General features: G+C 42.6%; 1 protein-coding gene across 4 annotated transcripts in view; it reads right to left on the reverse strand.

The window, feature by feature from the left end:
• Nucleotides 1-408: 408 nt before the first annotated feature.
• The window catches only part of LOC125149153 (sodium/glucose cotransporter 1-like), a 58,851-nt gene continuing 38,145 nt past the window's right edge, over nucleotides 409-21,114 (reverse strand). For all 4 annotated transcript variants that reach the window (XM_047827892.1, XM_047827891.1, XM_047827894.1 and 1 more), the window contains 6 exons: nucleotides 20,413-20,520; nucleotides 18,789-18,939; nucleotides 8,464-8,632; nucleotides 5,849-6,064; nucleotides 3,459-3,558; nucleotides 409-1,149 (listed from right to left, as the gene is read on the reverse strand). In XM_047827892.1, coding sequence (XP_047683848.1) covers nucleotides 722-1,149; nucleotides 3,459-3,558; nucleotides 5,849-6,064; nucleotides 8,464-8,632; nucleotides 18,789-18,939; nucleotides 20,413-20,520 — 1,172 coding nt within the window. In that variant the 3' untranslated portion in view covers nucleotides 409-721. The remainder of the gene's footprint in view (nucleotides 1,150-3,458; nucleotides 3,559-5,848; nucleotides 6,065-8,463; nucleotides 8,633-18,788; nucleotides 18,940-20,412; nucleotides 20,521-21,114) is intronic.

Below are 21,114 nucleotides of genomic sequence, written 5' to 3' on the forward strand. Positions count from 1 at the left end.
AAGGACTGGGAAGAGCTCAAGAAGGAGGAAGTTTTCCTTTCCATCTGCCCTTCAGGGGTGCAGTATGGCTTTAGCCAGACAATGCTGAGTTGTTGAGAGGACTGTTTCACTGAACAGAGACTGCTTCAGCTTCACCAGTGGTCCAGACAGGAGCCGAAGTCCCACCCGTGGGCAGCCTCGGCTTCAGCTGGTCTGTGAGGTCATTGGCAGTGGACACAGCACCTGTAGGTGGGAACCCCACATGGGGGTGAGGCTTACATTACATGGCATCTTTGCCAGCAGGGCATACCTTTAAAAGGAGGAGAGAACAAAGCAAATGGAGGTTGGGCATAGGAAGGAAATGGTTACAGTGAAGTAAACACAAGCAAAAATCTCAAATATATCTAGAAATAAAAAGCCAAAATTAAATTTAAAGTGAAAGTCAGTGTTTATGCAGTAGAGCCATTTGGAGAAAATGACTCATTTTGTAAAGGAACAGATGTTCTCATTTGCATAGTCTCTGGAGTCGCAAATGGACTTCACCCTGTCCCCTCAGCGTGCATGCCCTGCAGCTGGTGGCACTTGATTTGTGACACTGAGGGAGTGTTTACATTAGTGTAATCCTTGGTCCCATATCCATGAGTCTCCTGGTAGGAAACACTTTCTCCACTGGATGATGAGGGACTCTGGAAGAGGCTGTGGTTTGCTTGCTCTTCCCAGACACCCCTGGGCCCCAGCTGCCTTAGTAGTAGTAGATGTGCAACAGGACTATGGTCAATAACAAGAGGAACCCACTGGCATTGGTAATTTCTCTCCTGAAGGGGATCTCTGACATGTCACCATACTTTGTCCCTTCCCACATGTCACTGCGGTTTGTCCCTTCTAATATGTCACCACTCTCTGTCCCTATATGTACATCATGGCACTCTGTCTCTTCCAAAGTGGCACTGTGCTCTGTCCCTTCAGATGTTCCACAGCACTTTGTCCCTTCAGACATGTCATGGCACTTTGTCCCTTCCAATATATGCTCTGTCCCTTCCGATATGGTACCACACTCCATCCTCTCCTTGGCTACTTCTTCTGGGGCCAGTTTGGGGCCAGGCTGTGGCTCCAGTCCACAGAATGCATTCCACGCTTTCCAGAAGCAGCCATGGGTCTCCTCAAATGCATCTGGAATAGAGGGAACAGGCAAAGGTCAGGATCACAGGCCAGGACACAAGAAGGACTTTCTATGGTGTCATATCTCAGCAGTCCCAGAGAAAGACCAAAAGACTCTCTCCAATATGATCAGTCCTCAGCCCCTGCTATGGAACATCTACCACCATCCTCAGAGACATGGGAGAGTGGGATAAGGGGCTTTGGGAGTTTGGCAGGAGTGGGGTGGGAACTGCCTGGGGCCATGCTTGCCTTCTACTGGCAGAGCCTTCAACAGGGCCCAGATCCTGGAGTGCCTACCCTTCTCTGTCTTAGGCACATGGCCAAACACAGTTCGGTAGGTTTAGGGCACAGGACTGCTCCTCTGAATCTGCCTCCCCAGTTGCTACTCTCTAGAGGATGGAAGAAATCCCCTGATTTCTGGACACTGCTCTCCTTGGCAAGCTCTCAGAGAATGTTTTCCTCAGGCAGGTATCAGTCTCACGGCCTGGCCCAAAATAAGGTACTCTGGGCACTTGAAGGGGAAATCACTGATGATTTTCAGGAGGCAAAGGAGGGAAGTCTAGGATTTATAGGGAAGTTTCCATTCAAATTAGTGAGAATGCCTTTCTGGGACTTAAAATTGCTCCCTGTCTGTCTGTACAGCTCCTGCTGGCTGCTCCTTTGGCCTGTTCAGGCTCGGGTCAGCACCACGGCTAGCTCCGGCACACCCATGTGGGTCCCGCGGCTGCCTGCAAACAGTTCCCTCCTTGATTACCAGATGGGCATATCTCAGTTCAAGTGTGCACCCAACAGTGTTCGTTGTCAACTGTTCTCTGTCTCGTTCTGTTGGGCAGCATCCATGCCAGCCGTGTCCCGAGGCTGAGGTAGCACCATGGATGACAGAACCCATCAGCCAGGGACAGAGGAGCCTCTGTTACACAGGGAGGGCTGCTGCAGCAGGAGGACCTCAAAGCCAGGGACACAGATCTCTGCTGCCAGTGCTGAGAAGTCCTGAGTGGCACATTCTCAACACCCATGTTATCATATTGTCATGCAGCTGCCAGGCCCAAGAGGCTACTGTATGTAAAAGGCAACTGATCATTTTGATGATGGCCCAAGGGCTATATGATGGGCAGTGGGATGGCCAGTGGCCGAGAGCACACATTTTAGAGTCATACTTGCCCATGTTCACATTGGTGCGCTATTTCTGCCTGATTATCTGCGGACCTGGGGCAAGTTACTTAACTGTTCAGTGCCTCAGTTTCCCCATCTCTAAGTGGGGATAATAATTGTACCTATCACATACACCTATCACAACACCTGGCACATCCCAAGTGAGCAGTAAATATTAGCCACTGTCATTATCATCATCATCATCATCATCATCCACCCATGACTATGGAGAAAGGAAGAAGAGGAACGGGAGGTGCACCAAGAACAAGCACCTGGCACCTAACAAGACCGTTTCCCCCCACCAAGAGAAGAGACATTCCCAGAGAGTCCTGCATCCTCCAGGTGTGTGGGACAACCTTGCTTAGGATAGGCCACTCCTGCTCTGCACCTGCCCCCAGGGCCTCCTCTGCAGATGACAAGAGGGAGCCTGGGGCCTCTTTGGGCTCTGAACTTCCCTAGCAGTGGTGGAGGGGGGCCCCAGAAGGCTGCCTCCTCCCCTAAACTCACAGCCTCCCTGGGTACTCTCTGCCTGAGACTCAGGACTAATCTCATTAGGCCTTTATCCCTGTTTGCGTCAGGGCCACAAGAAGCTCAGGTCACCCCCCCACCCCCACCCCCGCCCATGGCCCCAACACTCCTTTTCTGACCCCATCTGCCGAAAACCTTCCTCTGGGCCTTCTGGAGTCCCCCCCCTCCCCAGAACATTCTGCTTCTGCTTGCTGGGACTGAAATCTAACTGTCCTCAGACCTCTTTTCCAGGAGCCCTCTCTCTCTCCCCTTCCCCAGGTTTCTCTTGTTAAGGCAGGGCATCATCTCTATGTGGCTAAATCCAATGGCCAGTCCTAAGGCTTCATCTTTCTTCACTCATCAGTGTTTGCCTCTCCTCCAATGGCTTCTCCTGGGGTGTCTCTTGCTTCTGCCTGGGCCAGATCCCTTGTCTCCTCCCCCTGCCCCGCCCTTCCAAAGGTGGCTCACTGTGTCTGCTGCCTCTCCCCAGCCCAGAAGCCTCTGCATAGATGTCCAGAGGCATCTCAACCTCAACAGACACCCCAGAGGGGGCCTCTGCCTGGAAAAGCATTTCTGAGAGGAGGGACCATGGGGCAGCACAGGCCACATCCACCCAAAACACTATCAACCAGGACCTCCTACAGGGTTTGGATCCTTCTCACCTGGGTGTGCTTGGGGTGCTGGTCTCCTCGTTTGTATTTCTGCATCCAGATCTACCCTTTCCTCTTGACTATTTCGTAAACTCCAACAGAGCCGGTGGAGCTGGGGAGAAAGCGGGGGGCGTGTCACCATCTAGGGCCCTGTCACACAGACTGTACCCGGTCACAGCCAGAAGCTGGGCACCAGGGTCTCCATGGACTGAGATGAGACCTGGTTGTTCAACTCCAACAAGAGACAGAAGGAACATGGGGTAGGGAAAGCATGGCACTTGGGGACCTTGGATTTCAATTCTGGCTCTGGTACTGTGTGCTTGCATGGCTTTGGCACAGGGGACACAAACTGGGGCTCAGTGTCCTTCAACTATACAGTTAGGGGTAGGAGAAAAAGTGCTCAGAGCTCCTTCCAGTTCTAAGAGTCCAGGAACCTGTGCCCTTCAGGATGAGAGCAGCTGCCTGTCACCTTGGTCTGCTTCTTCTGGTAGAGGAGGAGGCCCTCTGACTGGATGAGTGGACAGGGTAGACCCGGGAGCTGCTTTCCTTCAAAGAGCTCCTCCTGCCTGTCAGAGTTGAGCACTAACCCAGCCCAGAAGAGGCTTTACCTGGTTTACCTGGCCCCCCACTGAGCTTAGTTACTCAGACTCAATAAGGCATTTGCAGATACAGAAGGAAGTGTCCCTTCCCTTCTGCTCTGTGACTTTGCTCTTGTCCTGAAAACACACATGGAAACTTTGGGAAGTAACAAAATCCAGCCAATTGTTGTTGTTGCTGTTTTTAAGGGCCAACTAAATGAGCATTTCCACCAAGCCTATCGTGGAATAGATTTTGATCTATTGTACCAGATTCATTATATTTGAATCCCAGCATCCCCACCCCAACATATGGCAGGGATATGAACAGGCTGGGTTGGCCCCTCTCTGGCCAGCCCACTCCAAGACCCGCCTGAGCCTCACCTCTCAGACTAAAATGTTGGAACTAAAATTCTGTTGTATTAATAACAGAGACTGGGTTTAGCCTCTAATTGCTTCCTGCTGATGCCATATGTGTATATTTGCCTTCCCAACGACACTATCAGCCGCTTTGGAAGAGGTTGCTGCGTGCACTAGAAGAGCCTGGGTTCATGTGCTGTCCCTGTTGCCCCACCTCCTCTGGTAGGCGGTGAAAAGAGGGCCTGGCCCACTGACACTGATCCATAAGTTCCAGTTCTCCTGTTCACTTCTCCCTCCCTTGTTGGCAGCTGCTTTGTGTTCTCCAGAGCACCTGGCACACTGGGAGGCAGGTGGTAAACAATCAACAAATACTTGGCTGCTTGAGAAGTGGGCACAACCAAACAGTTGAGAGGAAGAGAACAGCAAAGAACACAATCTAGACAATTAAGACCCTGAGCAACAGGAAATCAAGTTCCCCACCCACCACCGGATTCTCAGGGCGCTGGGAGCTGGGCAGTCTCCCAGCTGTCACTGATGCAGCGGGTGTGCACATTCCACACCCCTGGTTGTCCTCCCCATATGCTCTAGCCCTCTTCCAACTGGGCTCTGTGCACAAGAGAGGAGTGAATCAATTGGAAACCACTGACCAGGAAGCATGGCCAGAGGGGAAACCCAAGATTGAGGGGGAGACCCTGAGGCAGTCTTCTGAGTTCAAGGCTTTTACCCAGAACCCAGGAAAAGCTGCAAAACAGGCATGTAGATCTCATAGACTCATCTTCCTTCTGATCTCCTCCCTAAACTTCAGACACAGTAGGGCTTTCTGGCTTGGCCAAGTCCCTGTCCTGTGAAGCCTACTGGCCATGCTGATGGAGGTGATGTAGGGGAGCCAGGTTGGGGCCCAACCCTACCACTTACCTATTTGTGGTACCTTGGGCAAGTGACTTAATTTCTCTGGGCCCAGACTTCCTATATTCCAATTGGGGTGGCTGATATCTACTTCCTGGGAGATGGGAACAGCAGCTCAGGAGAAGGCTGAGAGGCACCCAGCCCTGAGATGAGCCACCAGAGGCTTCCAGTATTCCAGTCCCCTCCCCCTTCCTGATGGCTTAATTCCCTGAGGATGGGTGGAAGCTGGGACTGCTCTGATTACATTAATTCACACCGAGGTTAGTGAACTTAACACTTCTAAGGAAAATTTGCATCTTAAAAGCCAAACTTCTCATTCTAAGTGAATATCTAATTGGTGAATTGTTGGAAAGTCTTTTAGTTTAGTTTTTATAGCAGGGCCCTTTCTCTGTTCTTTGCCTATTACTGACCCATCCCCCAAGCCCAGTCCCTAGCCCTCCCTCTTTTCAAAAAGAATGCAGGAATTCAGTCACTCTCTCCCAAACCAGCAGAGCCTAGTTACTGCTCACGGGGACTCTGGGACTGAAGGTTGAGCCCAGAAAACCTCACAATAGCACTTACATGTTTATCGGGAATTGGGTCCGTGAATAAGGAGATCCCCAGGATGGTGAAAAGGCTGACTATGAAGAGGATTACAGCAAAGTAGAGGTAGTGCATGCCACAGATGATCAGGGGGCACTTGCTGTTTGCCCCACAGCTCCAGGGTCCGTAGGCAAACTCAGACAACATTCGAGAGAAGCCAATCAGAAGTCCTCCGGTCAGCCCCCAGAAGGCACCCTGCCAAAGGAGGAGCCCCAAGAGAGTCATCTGGAGGGGATGGGTGGTGAGACAGACCATCAGCCTCACCTCCCCACCAGTTGAGTTCTGAAATTAAAATCATCATCGTAACAAAGGCTTTAAATATCTTGTGGAAGGAAGCAGAATGTAAGCACCAGTGAGGAGGTCATGCCTTCTTGGGCTGAACCAAGACCTGAGACCCCTGCACTTTCTCTTAGGTCAGAGAACTTGAGAAACACTGGAAACGCTTTTAAGTAAGATCATAAAAAGGCATCTCAAACATCATGTGTCCAAAAGGCTGTGGTGACACCTCCATCTCCCTGGTTGCTCAGGTTGAAACCCCAGGAGTCATCCCTGGTCCCCTTATTTCCATCCTGCCCTACCACCAACCTATCAGCAAATGCTGTTGGCTCTGCCTCCAAAGTATATCTAGAATCCCATCACCCTATGGCTACCGCCCTAATCCTGAAACTGCTATCTTCTCTCACATAGGTGGCTTCCCTTCCTGGCCCCTGCCTGCCCACTGTCCTCACAGAAGAGTGAGCTCTTCAAAGCATCCATTAGAGAATGCCTTGTCTCTGCTTAAACTCTCCAGTGGCTTCTCATGGCCTGCCATCAGAATAAATCTCCACCCTACCCATCAGTTGACTTCACCTGGCTCTGCCACTCTCCCCTTGGTCATTCCACTTTAGCCACTGCATGCAAACTTCCTCCTGCATGTTTAACCTGCCTGTTTTGCTCTTGGCTCAGGCCTTTGCACTTGCCCTTCCCTCTGCTTGGGTCTCTCCCTAGATCTTGATATTTCTGGCTCATCCTTCAAGGTTCAGATTCAAGGTCACTTTCTTAGAAGTCTTCTCCTACCACCTTGGCTAAGGTCCTTGTATCCCCCCTACCTCTAGTGCCTGCCTTGCCACCCTCTACTATCCTTTTTTATCTTTTAAACAATACTGCATCACTATCAGAAATCTTTATCTGCTTATTGGGTATAATCTGTCTCCTCCAGCCAGACTGTCCACACTTTAAGAGTAAGGACTTCACTTGGCTCTAGAGCTGTATCTGGAGCTTGACTTAGATGGAGATGGATGTCAGAGGAGACAGAAGATATGGTACATGGGCAAACATCTTGGAAAAAGGCCTAAAACCAAAAGCCAGGTGGACGATCCACAGGAACAATTTATTGAAGGAGATGTGCAGAATGGGAAGATCTAGAAACAGATGGGCAGCAGAAGCCAGATGAGCATGCCATCTGAAGCAGAGTGGAGGAGAAGGCCTAGAGAAACTCTCTAGGTCAAAAGGGTACCTGCAATTGCTTGTAACCTTGGACAAGGTGTGTCAGGGGAACCTCTGAGCAGATTCCCAATTTTCTTTGGCAGTAGGCTCCAATACCTCAATGCTGGTGTCATCATTGGGAGGCAGATTCTCATGACAGCCTGACCCTCTTGCCCATGCCCTTGCCAGCAGAGCAGAGGGCAGCAGCTCTGGCATCTGCAGAGTCCAGCCACCCTGACCCCCACATTCTTGGTGCTAAGTTGAGTCTTGGTGAGCTGAGCAGAGCAAGGAGCTCTGGCAGGTTGGTCTAGAGGACTGGACACCTGAGATGGGCCTATAGGAAGCACGAGCCATGTGGAAGAGTAAAAAGATATTCCTGGCAAAGCAAACAGTGTATGCAAGTAAAGGGAGAACAGAGAAGGCATAGGACAGTTAGGTAATCAGCACTGCAAATCAGTTGGAGTAGCTGGAGCCCAGGGGCTGTGCATGGAGAAGGCAAGGGCCAAGAGGTAGGCAAAAGCCAGATCACATGACACCTTAGACACTGTGCTCAGGAACTTGTGCAAGGCCCAGCTACTCGGTGCTGCTAGGGGAAACAAGTTATGATTCAAATAACAAACAAAATATTCTAGCAAACCATGCTTTCAAAGTCTTATTGATAAAATGATTGAATCATTAGTAGGAATCTTTATTTAGTTTAAAGTGTGAATGGAAGATATGGTCTTCACTATAGGAAGGGTGAAAGGAGCTCATGACTGTACATCCCCCTGTGACCCTGAAATCACTGATTATGATGCATCCATGTACAGAGGCAACAGAATTATATTTTCCTACAACCAGATATGTGTGAAGAAGGAGCATGCACACTACATCATCTATGTCATGGTTAAAAGTGGATTATATTGTAAAGGGAAGAAAAACAAGTTAGAGCTCACCTTTTCCCTGAATGCATGAGGGAGCTCAGACTAAGTCTACCCAGAAGGAAATAATCTCTTGGAAAGCAATGATGCAATGGTGTGAACTCTTGAAGCACAAGAAACCCTTCTAGGGCAGCTCTTGCAAAGACAACTATGATGTGAAGGCAAGTCCTCACACTCTGTCTTGCGGTGGCCATGCCAACACCTACCTACCTTTTCAGTGACTCTCTTGCAAAATACAGCAAGCAGGAAGATGGCAGCAATGGGCGGGGTCAAGTAGCTCATAACTGCATGTGTGTATTCAAATAGTCGTTCACTGTATTCTGTTTCCATAATAGGGACCCAGAGGATAGTGACAGCAAGTAATATTATAACAAAAAACCTGTAAATTAAACCAATAGTCAATGGCAATTTGATGAGCTTTATTCCCCCCGCCAGTAAAATATCTATAAACCATAAACTATTAGCTCAATTATTCCTTAGATTAAATTCAGATGCCCATTCATAAATGTGGAACAGAGGAGACAGCTACATACCTAAATACTGATAGAACCATAAAGCTGCAGATAAAAATCATTTAACTTCTGAACAAATAAAACTGTCCATTTGCCTGTTACTAGACCATGGATAGATTTTCACCACATTTGGAGGGTGTGTTTGGTCAGTCATGCTTAACATTATAGTACATGGAAAATATCAAATTCTTGAGGATAGCACGCTATAAGAAATTTCAGACAGATTAGTACAGCACATAATTTTGAAGATTTTGACAAGTTCAGAAACTTATTTAAATTTTGCTAAAAATTTTATGAAACTGAGTGGAGGCTCCAAATGTTCATTATTTTTTCTTAAAAATTTTTAAATGTTTGTTTATTTTTGAGAGAGGCAGAGAGACAGAGTGTGAGCAGGGGAGGAACAGAGAGAGAGGGAGACATGAATCTGAAGCAGGCTCCAGGCTCCGAGCTGTGAGCACAGAGCCTGACGTGGGGCTGGAACTCATGAACTGTGAGTTCCTGACCTGAGCCAAAGTTGGATGCTTAAGTGACTAAGCCACACAGCTACCTCCATTATTTTTTCTAAGTAAAATATTGTAAAATATGTATTGATATATAAAATTACACTAGATTACATGTCATCCCAATGATGAATAAATCTTAGTTCTGTATCAACAAGGGCTTAAAAATTATAATTTAGAGTGAATGACTATAAGATATGAAGGACTAATTCCTTGATAATCAAAGAAGACACAAGGATGTGAATTCCCACCCAAGTAATGATGTGATAGTTTGCATGAGACTAATCCTCCCACAGTAACAATGGTAAGTTGTGGGCCAAATATTAAACTGCAACACTCAGGGAGCCAAAAAGCAGGCGGAAATGGGAAAGGATTTAATCCTTGAAAGAATACAACCATAGTGGATGCTATCTACACTACCCAGCTTTTCTTCTGAAGGCTCTTCCTAGTTTGCATGGTGTGGGTGGCTAGAAATTAGCAGAGAGCCTCACTATTACTAGGTTGGGGTATAAGAAGATAGAGGATGGGGATTCAGAGTGGTTGAAAATGCTATGGGGGAATTTTAGAAAGGAGGGAGCTACTGAACAAGGGGGTCCAATCTGTGCATACACTTCCCTTATATCCTTGGCTGATCTCCAAACTATACATGTGTGGGAGAATCTCCAAATAGTCTATCAACAAGTGGCTGCTGGAAGGTTGAAAGAGTTGAGCAGACTTCAGTGGCTGCCTACACTGGGAGAGACAGAAATTGGGAGTTGGAATCTCATAGAGTTAGAGGGCCTGTCTAACCACCTTAGGCTTTTCACTGAAACTCCTGAAGGGCCATGCCTTAGAAGTAGAGACTAACCCAAGACTAAGAATTTGCCATAAGACTGAGTGAAACTGAAATAGACCCACCCTAATAAAGTATAAAAACAGACCTCTGCAAGTTTAAGGTTTTCAGCTAGTAATTTACCCACATGCTTGAACCAATACACTTTAGAAGACCATGATCAGAGTCTCTACAATAATGTATTTATTCACAACATTCAGTATACAATAAAATTTACTAGGCATGGGAAGAAATAAGAAAATGTGATCTTTAGTCAAGAAAAAAGGCAACTGATAGAAACAGACCCCAAGATGGCTCAGATATTAAAATCAGCAAAAACTTCAAAGCAGCTATTTAGCAGCTACATTAAAGGACTTAAAAGAAATGATGGTTATGAGAGAATAGATGGGAAGTCATAATAGAAAACTGGAAACTATAAAAAGTTTAAAAAGGAACCAAAATAAAAATTTTAGAACTGAAATTCCAGTTCAATATATGACATGAAAAATTCACTGGTTGGCCTTAACAAATTGTAAATGGCATAAGAAAGGGCCAATAAACCCAGAGGCAGACTGATAGAAATCTAAACTGAAGAACATAGGGAAACTTTTAAAAAATTAAAAATAAACACACTTCAGTGATCTGTGAGACAATATCAAGAGGGCTAATATGTGCATAAACAAAGTCATAAAGAGGAGACATGAAACAGAAAAATCGACAAAGAAACAATGATCAAAAATTTCCCCACTTTGGTGTAAAACCATTTATGTACATATTCATATGCTCAGCAAATCCAAATCATGATAAATATAAACACATGCACACATACCCTTAAGCATATAACAAAACTTCTCAAAACCAAAAATGAGAAAATCTTGAAAGCCATAGGGGGAATAAAAAACATTACAAATAGAAAGCAGCACTATGAGTTTTGGTGACTTCTTATCAGAAATAAGAGGTCAGAAGAGAATGAAAGAGCATCTTTAAAGTGGTGAGCAAAGTACTGCCAATTCAGAATTATATACCCAGCAAATATATCTTTCAAAAACAGACAAAACAAAAACATTTTCCAATAACCAAAAGCTGAGAGAATCTGTCACCAACAGACCTGCATTATAAGACGTGCTGAAGAAAATTCTTCAGGGTGAAGGGAAATTACAGAGATGGAAACTTAAACCTAAGGCTGTAATGATGAGCACCAAAAATGTAAAATATATGGGTAAATATAAAATGTTACATATTTATTTTTTCTTATTTTAATTTAGTTTATTTTTTTAATGTTTATTTTTGAGAGAAAGAGACAGAGTGTGAGTGGAAGAGGGGCAGAGAGAGGGAGACACAGAATTCAAAATAGGCTCTAGGCTTCAAGCTGTCAGCACAAAGCCCGACATGGGGCTTGAGCCCACATATTGTGAGATCATGACCTGAGCTGAAGTCAGCCGTTTAACTAACTGAGCCACCCAGGTGCCCCTATTTTAATTTAGTTTAAAGGCAACTGACTGCTTACAGCAAAAAATTATATTGCTATCACTATACTATATAACAATTATATACACACATATATATGGGGTTTATAATGCACAGAGAGATAAAATATATGACAAGCATAATGTAAAAGATGGAAGGAGAAAATGGCATATACTGTTGTAGGGTACTTACATTTGACATAAAATGATAGAGTATTAACTCTAAGTAGACTAAGATAGATTAATAATGCCTATTGTAATGCCTAGAACAACCAAAAGAAATTAAAAACTATTTCTAATCATATTAATGATGATGTTAAATGCAGATGGACTTAACTCTCAAATTAAAAGGCAGAGACTGTGAGTGCCTGGGTGGCTCAGTTGATTGAGCGTCTGACTTTGGCTCAGGTCATGATCTTGCAGTTCGTGAGTTCAAGTCCCTCACTGGGCTCTGGTGCTGACAGCTCAGAGCCTGGAGCTTGCTTTGGATTCTGTGTCTCCCTCTCTCTCCGCCCCATCCCTGCTTGTGCTCTGTCTCTCTCTGTCTTTCAAAACTGAATAAACATAAAAAAAATTTTTAAGGCAGAGATTGTCAGATTAGATTAAAAAAATCAAGATTCAACTATATCTGCTTTACAAGGCACTCACTTTAAATATATTTAAAGGTTAAAAGTAAAATAGATTACAAACACTAAGCATAAGAAAGCCAGTGTGGGCTATATTAATAACAAAGTAAGCCTCAAGACAAGGAGTATTATTAGAGACAAAAAGCTACATTTCATAACGGTGAAAGCATTAATTCCTCAGGAAACCATAACAAACATAAATATGTAAGCACCTAATACTAATACTTCAATATGTATAAAGCAAAAATACTCAGAGAATTGCAGTGAGGGAGAAATGACAACTACACAATCACAACTGAAGATTTTAATACCCTTCTCTCATTATAGAATATACTGAATGTATATACGTATAGATATAACATACACACATCATATACATAAAACTATATATACAATATATAACAGAACTAGACAAAAATTAAGAATACAGAAATGTCAACACATTTCAAAAGATTAAAATGTCATATAGAGTACATTCTTGGATCACAGCAGAATAACTTAGATATCAGTAACAATAAAATAGGAAAGTGCCCACTACTTGGACATCCAACAGCACACTTCTAAATAACCCATGAACAGAGGAAAAATCGCAAGGAAATTAGAAAATATTTTGGACTGAATGAAAATGAAAACACAACCTATCAAAACTTGTGGGATGCAGCTAAGGCAGGCCTTAGAGGGAAATTTATAGCTTTAAATGGTAATCATAAAAAATAAGAAAGGTTTTAAGGCAATGATCTGAATTTCTACTTTAAGAAGCTATAAAAAAGAAGAGCAGTGTAAATTCAGAGTAAATTTAAAAAAAAAGAAAGAAAGAAAAGAAAAACAGAAATTGATGGGGGAAAAAACCCACAAAAACCAAAAGAATCAACAATTCCAAAAGTTGGTTCTTTGGAAAGATTATTAAAATTGAAAATCCCTTAGGCAAATTTTATCAAAAGAAAGATAACCCCCCACCACAAATTACCAATATCAAGAATGAGAGTTGGATTATTGCTAAAGATCCTACAGATTTTAAACGGATAATGAAATTATGGGAGGTGCTCAGAGCCATCCCAGTGAAGACGCTTCTGAACATCCTGCTTACCAGTATATCAGGGAATGCAAAAACCATGCTAGGCAAATAACCTGCACCAAGATCAGGACTGAAATACACTACTTGGGTCTTTTAGCTTGACAAGACTGATTACCAGATGTAATGAATGCAGTCTGGCAAGATGGCTTCTCCTAAAAGCATGTCAAAAAATGCATAGATGATGGCACAAATCCTTAAAGGTATGGAGATTACAGAATATGAGTTAAAAGTTATAAATCAGATGTTGGGAGTTTGCATTCTTTTTTGTTTCAATGTTTTATTTATTTTTGAGAGAGAGAGAGAGAGAGAGAGCGAGCGCAGAGGCAGAGAGAGAGAGGGAGATGTAGAATCCAAAGCAGGGTTCAGGCTCCAAGCTGAGCTGTCAGCACAGAGCCTGACATGGGGCTCAAACTCACAAACTGTAAGACAATGACCCGAGCCAAAGTCAGACACTTAACTGACTGAGCCACCCGGCACCCCTGGAGTTTGCATTCTGAGATGTGACCACAATTCTAGATGATGCAAAAATTTGTTTAAGCTATGTTAATAAAGGTACAGTTGATGCAAATGTGTGTGAGTAGCAATCGAGTGTCATGCTGACCATTTTTTTTTCTTATAAGCATTATTTTTTTACCGTTCACAGTCAGATATACATCTGAAATAGATTTTGTGTGTGGTGTGAAGTAAGAGTCAGCATTCTTTTTTCCATGAATAGCCAAATCACCCAGGACCATTTATTGAAAATCCTTCTCCCCATCAATTTCTCTACTGCATTATACTGGAATCTTTGCCATAAATCAGGTGACTGTATATCTGTGGGCCTTCTTCTGTATTCTGTCTGTACTATATTCCATTGATTTAGACAAATCAAATTTGGTACAAATATTTGTACCCAAATCACATTGTCTAATCAGTATCACTTCATAATAGATACCGGTATCTGTTAACTTAAATCCTCCAGCTTAGTTCATTTTCAGAAATTGCTTTGGCCTTTCTTTTCTTCTTCTTCTCCTTTTTTTTGGTTTTGGCTTTCTTTGCTCTTTGCATGTCTGTTTTAATTTTAGAACTGGTTTGTCAATTTTTACACGCACAAATAAATCTACTGCAATTTTGACAAGGATTACTTTGAATATGTAGAATAATATGAAAGGAATATAGTGTCAATATTGAATCTTCTAATTCCTGGATATGGTATATTCCTTTATATACTTCGGTCTCATTAATTTCTCTCAACAATGCTTTGTAATTTTCAGCAATTTTCTCACTTTTGTGAGATTTATTCCTAAGTGTTTGATATGGTTTAATGACACTACAAATGATAATGTGTAAAATATGATTAATTCTTATATTTTGATCTTGTACCAGTCTTGTTAAATTCACTTTTAAATTTTAGCAGTTTGTCTATAAAGTCTTTTATGATAATTTTATTTCTATCCCCATGCCATTTATTTCCTTTTGTTACCTTTTTGTGCAGGATAGTACAACTCCAGCAAAACTTTGAATAAAAGTGGTTGTGGTGGACATTTGTGTCTAGTTCCCAATCACAGGGGAAAATATTTTCAGATGTAAACATTAAGTATGATACATACTATAGGTTTTTTAGTATATATGTATATTAAAATATACATATATATTTAAAAGCCAGAGTAAAGAAGTGCCTTTAAATTCCTAATTTTCTAAGATGAAACAATAAATAAATAGGCATTAAACATTCTAAATTATTTTCATCTGTTGTGATGATTGTATTATTTTCTCCTGTTTTCAGTTAATGTGTTCAAGTACATTGATTGATTTTTGAATTAAAAAAACTATTCTTGCATTCCTGGAATAAACCCCAGATGGTCATAGTCTATTTTTCTTTTTCTATGTTACTGGACCTGCAAATATTCTGCTTAAAATTTCTGCATCTATGTTCATATTGGCATGGTATGTATTTTACCATGTTTTCTTTAAGCTTGCCTCAATCATATTTTAAAGATATCTCTTTTCAATGAGTTCTCAGGATACAAAATGAACATACAGTAGTGTACAAAATCAGTAATGTTTCTATACACTAAGAATGGGTTACCTGAAAAAGAAATAAAGAAGACAATCCCATTTACAATAGCATCAAAAACAATAAAATACTTAGGAATAAATTTAAACAAGGAGGTGAAAGATTTCTACACTGAAAACTCTAAGATGTTGATAAAAAAAATTGAAGAAGACATAAATAAACAGAAAGATATCTTGTGTTCATGGACTAGACGAATTAATATTGTTAAAATGTCCATACTACTTAAAGTCATCTGTGGATTCAGTGCACTCCTTATCAAGATTCTAACGGCATTTTTTTTTTTTTTTTTTTTTTTACAGAACTAGAAAAAGTAATCCTAAAATTTGTTTGGAATGACAAAAGACCCTGAATAGCCAAAGCAATCCTGAGAAAGAAGAACAAAGCTAGAGGAATCACACTTCTTGATTTCAAACTATATTACAAAGCTATAGTAATCCAAATAGTATGGTACTGGAATACAAAGAGATGCATAAACCAATAGAGCAGAATTGAGAGTCCAGAAATAAACCCATACATATACAGCCAACTAATATTGGACAAGGGAGCCAAGAACACTCAATGAAGGTGGTCTCTTCAATAAATTGTCCTGGGAAAATAGGATATTCACATGCAAAAAAATAAAACTAGATCCCTATCTTATACCACTCACAAAAATTAACTCAAAATGGATTAAAGATGGGGCACCTGGGTGGCTCAGTCAGTTAAGCATCTGACTTCGCCTCAGGTCATGATCTCACCATTTGTGAGTTTGAGCCCCGTGTCAAGCTCTGTACTGACAGCTCAGAGGCTGGAGCCTGCTTCAGATTCTGTGTGTCCCTCTCTCTCTGCCCTTGCCCCACTCGTACTCTCTCTCTCTCAAAAATAAACAAACATTAAAAAATTCAAAATGGATTAAAGACTTAAATATGAGACCTGAAACTATAACTCTCAGGAGAAAAGATAGGAAATAAGCTCCTTAATATGGGTTTTAGCAATGGTTTTTTGGATATGACTCCAAAATCTCAAGGAACAAAAGCAAAAATAAACAAATAGAACTAGGTCACGCTAAAAAGCTTCTGCATAACAAAAGAAACAACAAAATGAAAAGGCAACCACAGAATGCGATAAAATATTTGTAAACAACACATCTGATAAGGGGTTAATATCCAAAATATATAAGGAACTTATACAACTCAATAGCAAAACAAAATATAACATATTCCAAGTAATCCAATTAAAAATTGAGCAAGCGCACCTAGGTGGCTCAGTTGGTTGAGTGTCCAGCTCGATTTTGGCTCAGGTCATGATCCTAGGGTCATGGGATTGAGCCCTGTGTCAGGCTCCATATTGAGTGTGGAGCCTGCTGAAGATTCTCTCTCTCCCTCTCTCTCCCTCTCTCTCTCTCTCCCCCTCTACCCCTCTCCCCTGCTTGCACTCTCTCTCTCTCAAATAATAATAAAAAAAAAAACCTGGGCAAAAGACCTGAATAGACATTTTTTCCAAAGAAGGTATTCAAATGGCCCATAGGTACATGAAAATGTGCTCAACATCACTAATCGTCAGGGACATGCAAATCAAAACCACAGTGAACTATCATCTCATACCTGCTGGATAGCTATTCTCAAAAATGCAAAAGATAACAAATACTAAGTATTGATGAGGATGCAGAGGAACAGGATCCCTTGTATACTGTATGCTGGAATGCAAACTGATTAAGCCACTATGCAAAACAACATGAAGGTTCCTCAAAAATTAAAAATTGAATTACCATATAATATAGCAATACTACTTGTGGGTATATATTTGAAGGAAACAAAATCACTGTTATGAAAAGATATCTGTACCCTCATGTTCATTGCAGCTTTATTTACAGTAGCTAAGCCATGGAAACAATCTAAAGGTCCACTGACAGATGTTTGGATAAAGAAAATATATGGATACACAATGGAATATTATTCAGTCAAAAAAAGGAAAGAAATCCTGCCATTTGTGACAACATGGATGGACCTTAAGGGCATCATGCTAGGTGAAATAAATCAGACAGAGGAAGACAAATACCATATGATCTCACTTACAGGTGCAATCTAAAAACACCAAACTCCTAGAAACAGACAGCAGATTGGAGGCTGCCAGAGGTGAAGAGGGTATGGAAGAATGGATAAAGGAGGTTAAAAGGCACAAGCTTCCAGTTATAAGAAAAATAACTTCTGGGATGCAATGTCCAGCATGGAGATTATAGCTAACAACACTGTATTGTATATTCAAAAGTTGCTGGGATGGTAGATTTTTAAAATTCTCATCACAAAAAAATATGTACCTATGCGTGATGATGGATATTAAGTAAATTAATTGTGGAACTTCTTGAACCTCTGGGTAATGATCCACCAGGTTTGGAAAATCTTGGCCATTATCTTTTCAAAATTGCTTCTACCCAAACTATTCCTCTCTTTCTGTGATTCCAAGTGACATATATATTATTCTTATGATTGCATTCCATGTATATCTTCATTTTGTGCGTGTGTTTCATTTTTGATATTGTCAATTGATCCATTGCCAATCCATTAATTATCTGCTATATCCAATCGTTAACCCATCCAAGTTCTTAATTTCAGATATTTATTTTTCTTTTTTTAAGTTTATTTATTTATTTTGAGTGAGAGAGAGGGAGAGAAAGAGAGAGCGAAAACATGAGTTGAAGCACAGAGAGAGACAGAGAGAATCCCTATGGAGTAAAGACAGCAACTATGTTTTACACATATACAGCCCCCACCCCATGCCTAGCATGGTGCTGTATGGCATCATGGTTAACAGCATGGTTCTGAGATGGACATGTTCTCCTACTTACTGCATGATGTCAGGTAGACCAATTTCCTTCTCTGAGCCACTCTCCCCCCATTGATTGGTAAGATGAGAATAAGAACAGTAAAACTTACCTTTAAAGGTTGTCATGAGGACTAAATGAGACAATGAGGTAATTCTGTAAATTTCCTCACAAGGACTCTTTGGGGGGGGGTACATTAAACTATGCTAGCATTTTTTATTTTTATTTTTTTAAATTTTTTTTCAACGTTTATTTTTATTTTTGGGACAGAGAGAGACAGAGCATGAACGGGGGAGGGGCAGAGAGAGAGGGAGACACAGAATCGGAAACAGGCTCCAGGCTCTGAGCCATCAGCCCAGAGCCCGACGCGGGGCTCGAACTCACGGACCGCGAGATCGTGACCTGGCTGAAGTCGGACGCTTAACCGACTGCGCCACCCAGGCGCCCCGTATGCTAGCATTTTTTAATCATCGCGATTATTATTTTTTCCCAAATGGAAACAAGTTTCTTTGTGATTTTAAAAACAATACATCATAATTGCAAAACTGCAGCAAAAAAGTACAGCCATACTGTATTTAAACAAAATAATTCTATATACAGTATGATAACCTAATTTTTCACATAATCACTTCTGGTGGGCATTGTTTTCATTGACAGCAGAAACTAGCATGGTTAGAGGAGTCCTTCACCTTCCTGTTACCATGAGCTCCTTTTCAGTGGCCATAGGCCGAATCTGGATATAGATGTCCATTGTGAACAGGGTGCTGGCACAGTTGAAAATAGAAGTCAGGGAGGACATGAGAGAGGCCCATAGTGCAGACAGCATCAAGCCTCGTATGCCTAGAAGAGAAGGGACATTTCCTGGGCCTCCAGCTCTCTGGCCATGCCAGGAGATGCCTTAGGCCTCCTAAGGCACTTTTCTATATACTACATTTTCTCCTACAAAAAACATTCAAATTTTATTTGAAGTGGCATTCCATCTAAAATAGATTAAAGCATTACGTTTGTCCTTGCTTTGTGATGAAACTTACTAGTTTCCTGCACTGTCTTTATATAATAATGAGAGTTAATATCTCTTGGGTGGTTATTTTGTGCCAGAATATTTCCTTGGGCATTAGCCCATACCATCTTCCCTACAGCCCTGTGAGATGGACTCCACTGCTGCCTCACTTTATCAGATGAGAAGACAGTGGCTCAGAGAAAGTTCAGACTGGAGGCAAGGGATGTGACTCCTTGTGTCCCAGTGTCCTCATCTCTAAAGTGGGCATAAAAGTACCTATCACACAGGGCTGTTGTTAAGATGAAGTTAAGCAGATGGGTTAACAGAGAGCAAGCACTCATAAAATGTGAGCTATTAACATAACAATCTAATATTTTCACCTGAAAGACTATCCTACTGTAGGGACTTGACTCTGCAGAATGATTTCTACGTGTTGATGGGAGAGCCTGAGGCTTAACTGGAGCCTGAGCTGGAGGCCCACTGCAGCAAGGTTCCCAGTGTATTCTGTAGGCTACTGGGCCAGGCAAAGACTGGTGTCCTTGCATCTACCTCCCTTCAACTGCCCTGCAGTTGACCCTCACTTGAAGCCCTGGGTGCTTTAGGATGGGCTCAGCTGCGTAACCTGGACAACTTCCTTCCTGAACTGTGCGATGGTCAGTATTTCACTCAGATTCCATCTCTATTGGATTTTATGGAAATAGCTCAACTTTGATCTCTAGAGCTCTTACTGATCTTTAGAGCTAATATGGGATTTAAAAAATGTTTGGCCATCTCCACGGGATTTGAGGAAGTAGTTGAGATTAACACACAGACTCACTGTTAATTTGCAGTGAAAGCCATCTCACTGTTGGTAAACTGTCCATTTCCCTGACCACCCAGTGGACACAAGCTCTTTGAGATCAGGGCTAGGTATTGCTCATCTCTGCCTTCTCATTGCTTAGGATGATGCCTGGCACACAGTGGAGCCCTCCAGCGGAATGAGTGAGTAAAAGCTTGAGTTAAGCAGGGGAAGTGAACAATGCAAATCGTGGGCATGAGCTAGCTGTGCCTCTGATAGCATATACCTTGTGTGAGTGTGTGAGAGATGATGGAGAAGGAGGCCCAGCTCCTTCCCTCAGGGCAAGCAAAGCTCCATCTACATCACTAATGTCCCCCCTACTTCACAGCCAACATTTCCACCCAGAAAGATGGGCTGCCTGGTAGATAAGCCACCCCCAGCTTTCACACTGCTAACTATCCACTGAAAGCCTGAGGGCACAGGTTCCAATGGGGACACAGATGATGTGGTTTCCATGGCAGGGCCCATCTCTTACCTTCGGGAAGCAGCTCTACCACCAGCACCGGGTAGGCAATGGAGCTGCAACCAGTTCTGGTGCCACAGAACCTCTCACATACTGAAGGTACAACACATGCCACTTTATCTGCAAGGGGAGGTAACAGTCACGTCACACCAACATGTTGGCCTTAGAGCTCTAGAATCTGATTTGAAGGAAAGGGAAGCAAATTAGGAATCCTATGTGGATGTCAGATTGGTCTACTGGTGACAGCTCCAATTCATGATCCTTCTCAGGAGGATCACTCCTCAGGAGCTTGGGGTAGAGGCAAGGGCTAGGAATTAGGCACCTAGGAGCCAGATGAATCAGGGCTTCTACCAATTCACTGCTTGACCCCACGCATGTCATATGGCCTCGACATGCCTTTCAGTGACCACTGCTAGGTGACAGATTATTCATCCACATACTAATGCGTGAACAACTCATAACCTTATTTGCTTAGCCCTCACAGGAGTGTTATTTCAGAGTATTTGGGAAGGAATTTTGGACAAAGGGAAGGAAAGGGAATGAATGTGATATGTTGTTTAAGAGCTTAAATTAGGAATATAAAGTTATAATCTGATATAAAGTTACCCAAAACAACAAATCAACTTTTATGACAAAGAAGCAGGATATTGCCCCAGTTTATGGGGCAAGCTATTTACTGGGGACAGCTATCGAGCCTAAGCACTGGTTACCAAA

Source organism: Prionailurus viverrinus, chromosome D3 (genome assembly GCF_022837055.1).
Source record: "Prionailurus viverrinus isolate Anna chromosome D3, UM_Priviv_1.0, whole genome shotgun sequence".
In the NCBI taxonomy this organism is placed as follows: domain Eukaryota; kingdom Metazoa; phylum Chordata; class Mammalia; order Carnivora; family Felidae; genus Prionailurus; species Prionailurus viverrinus.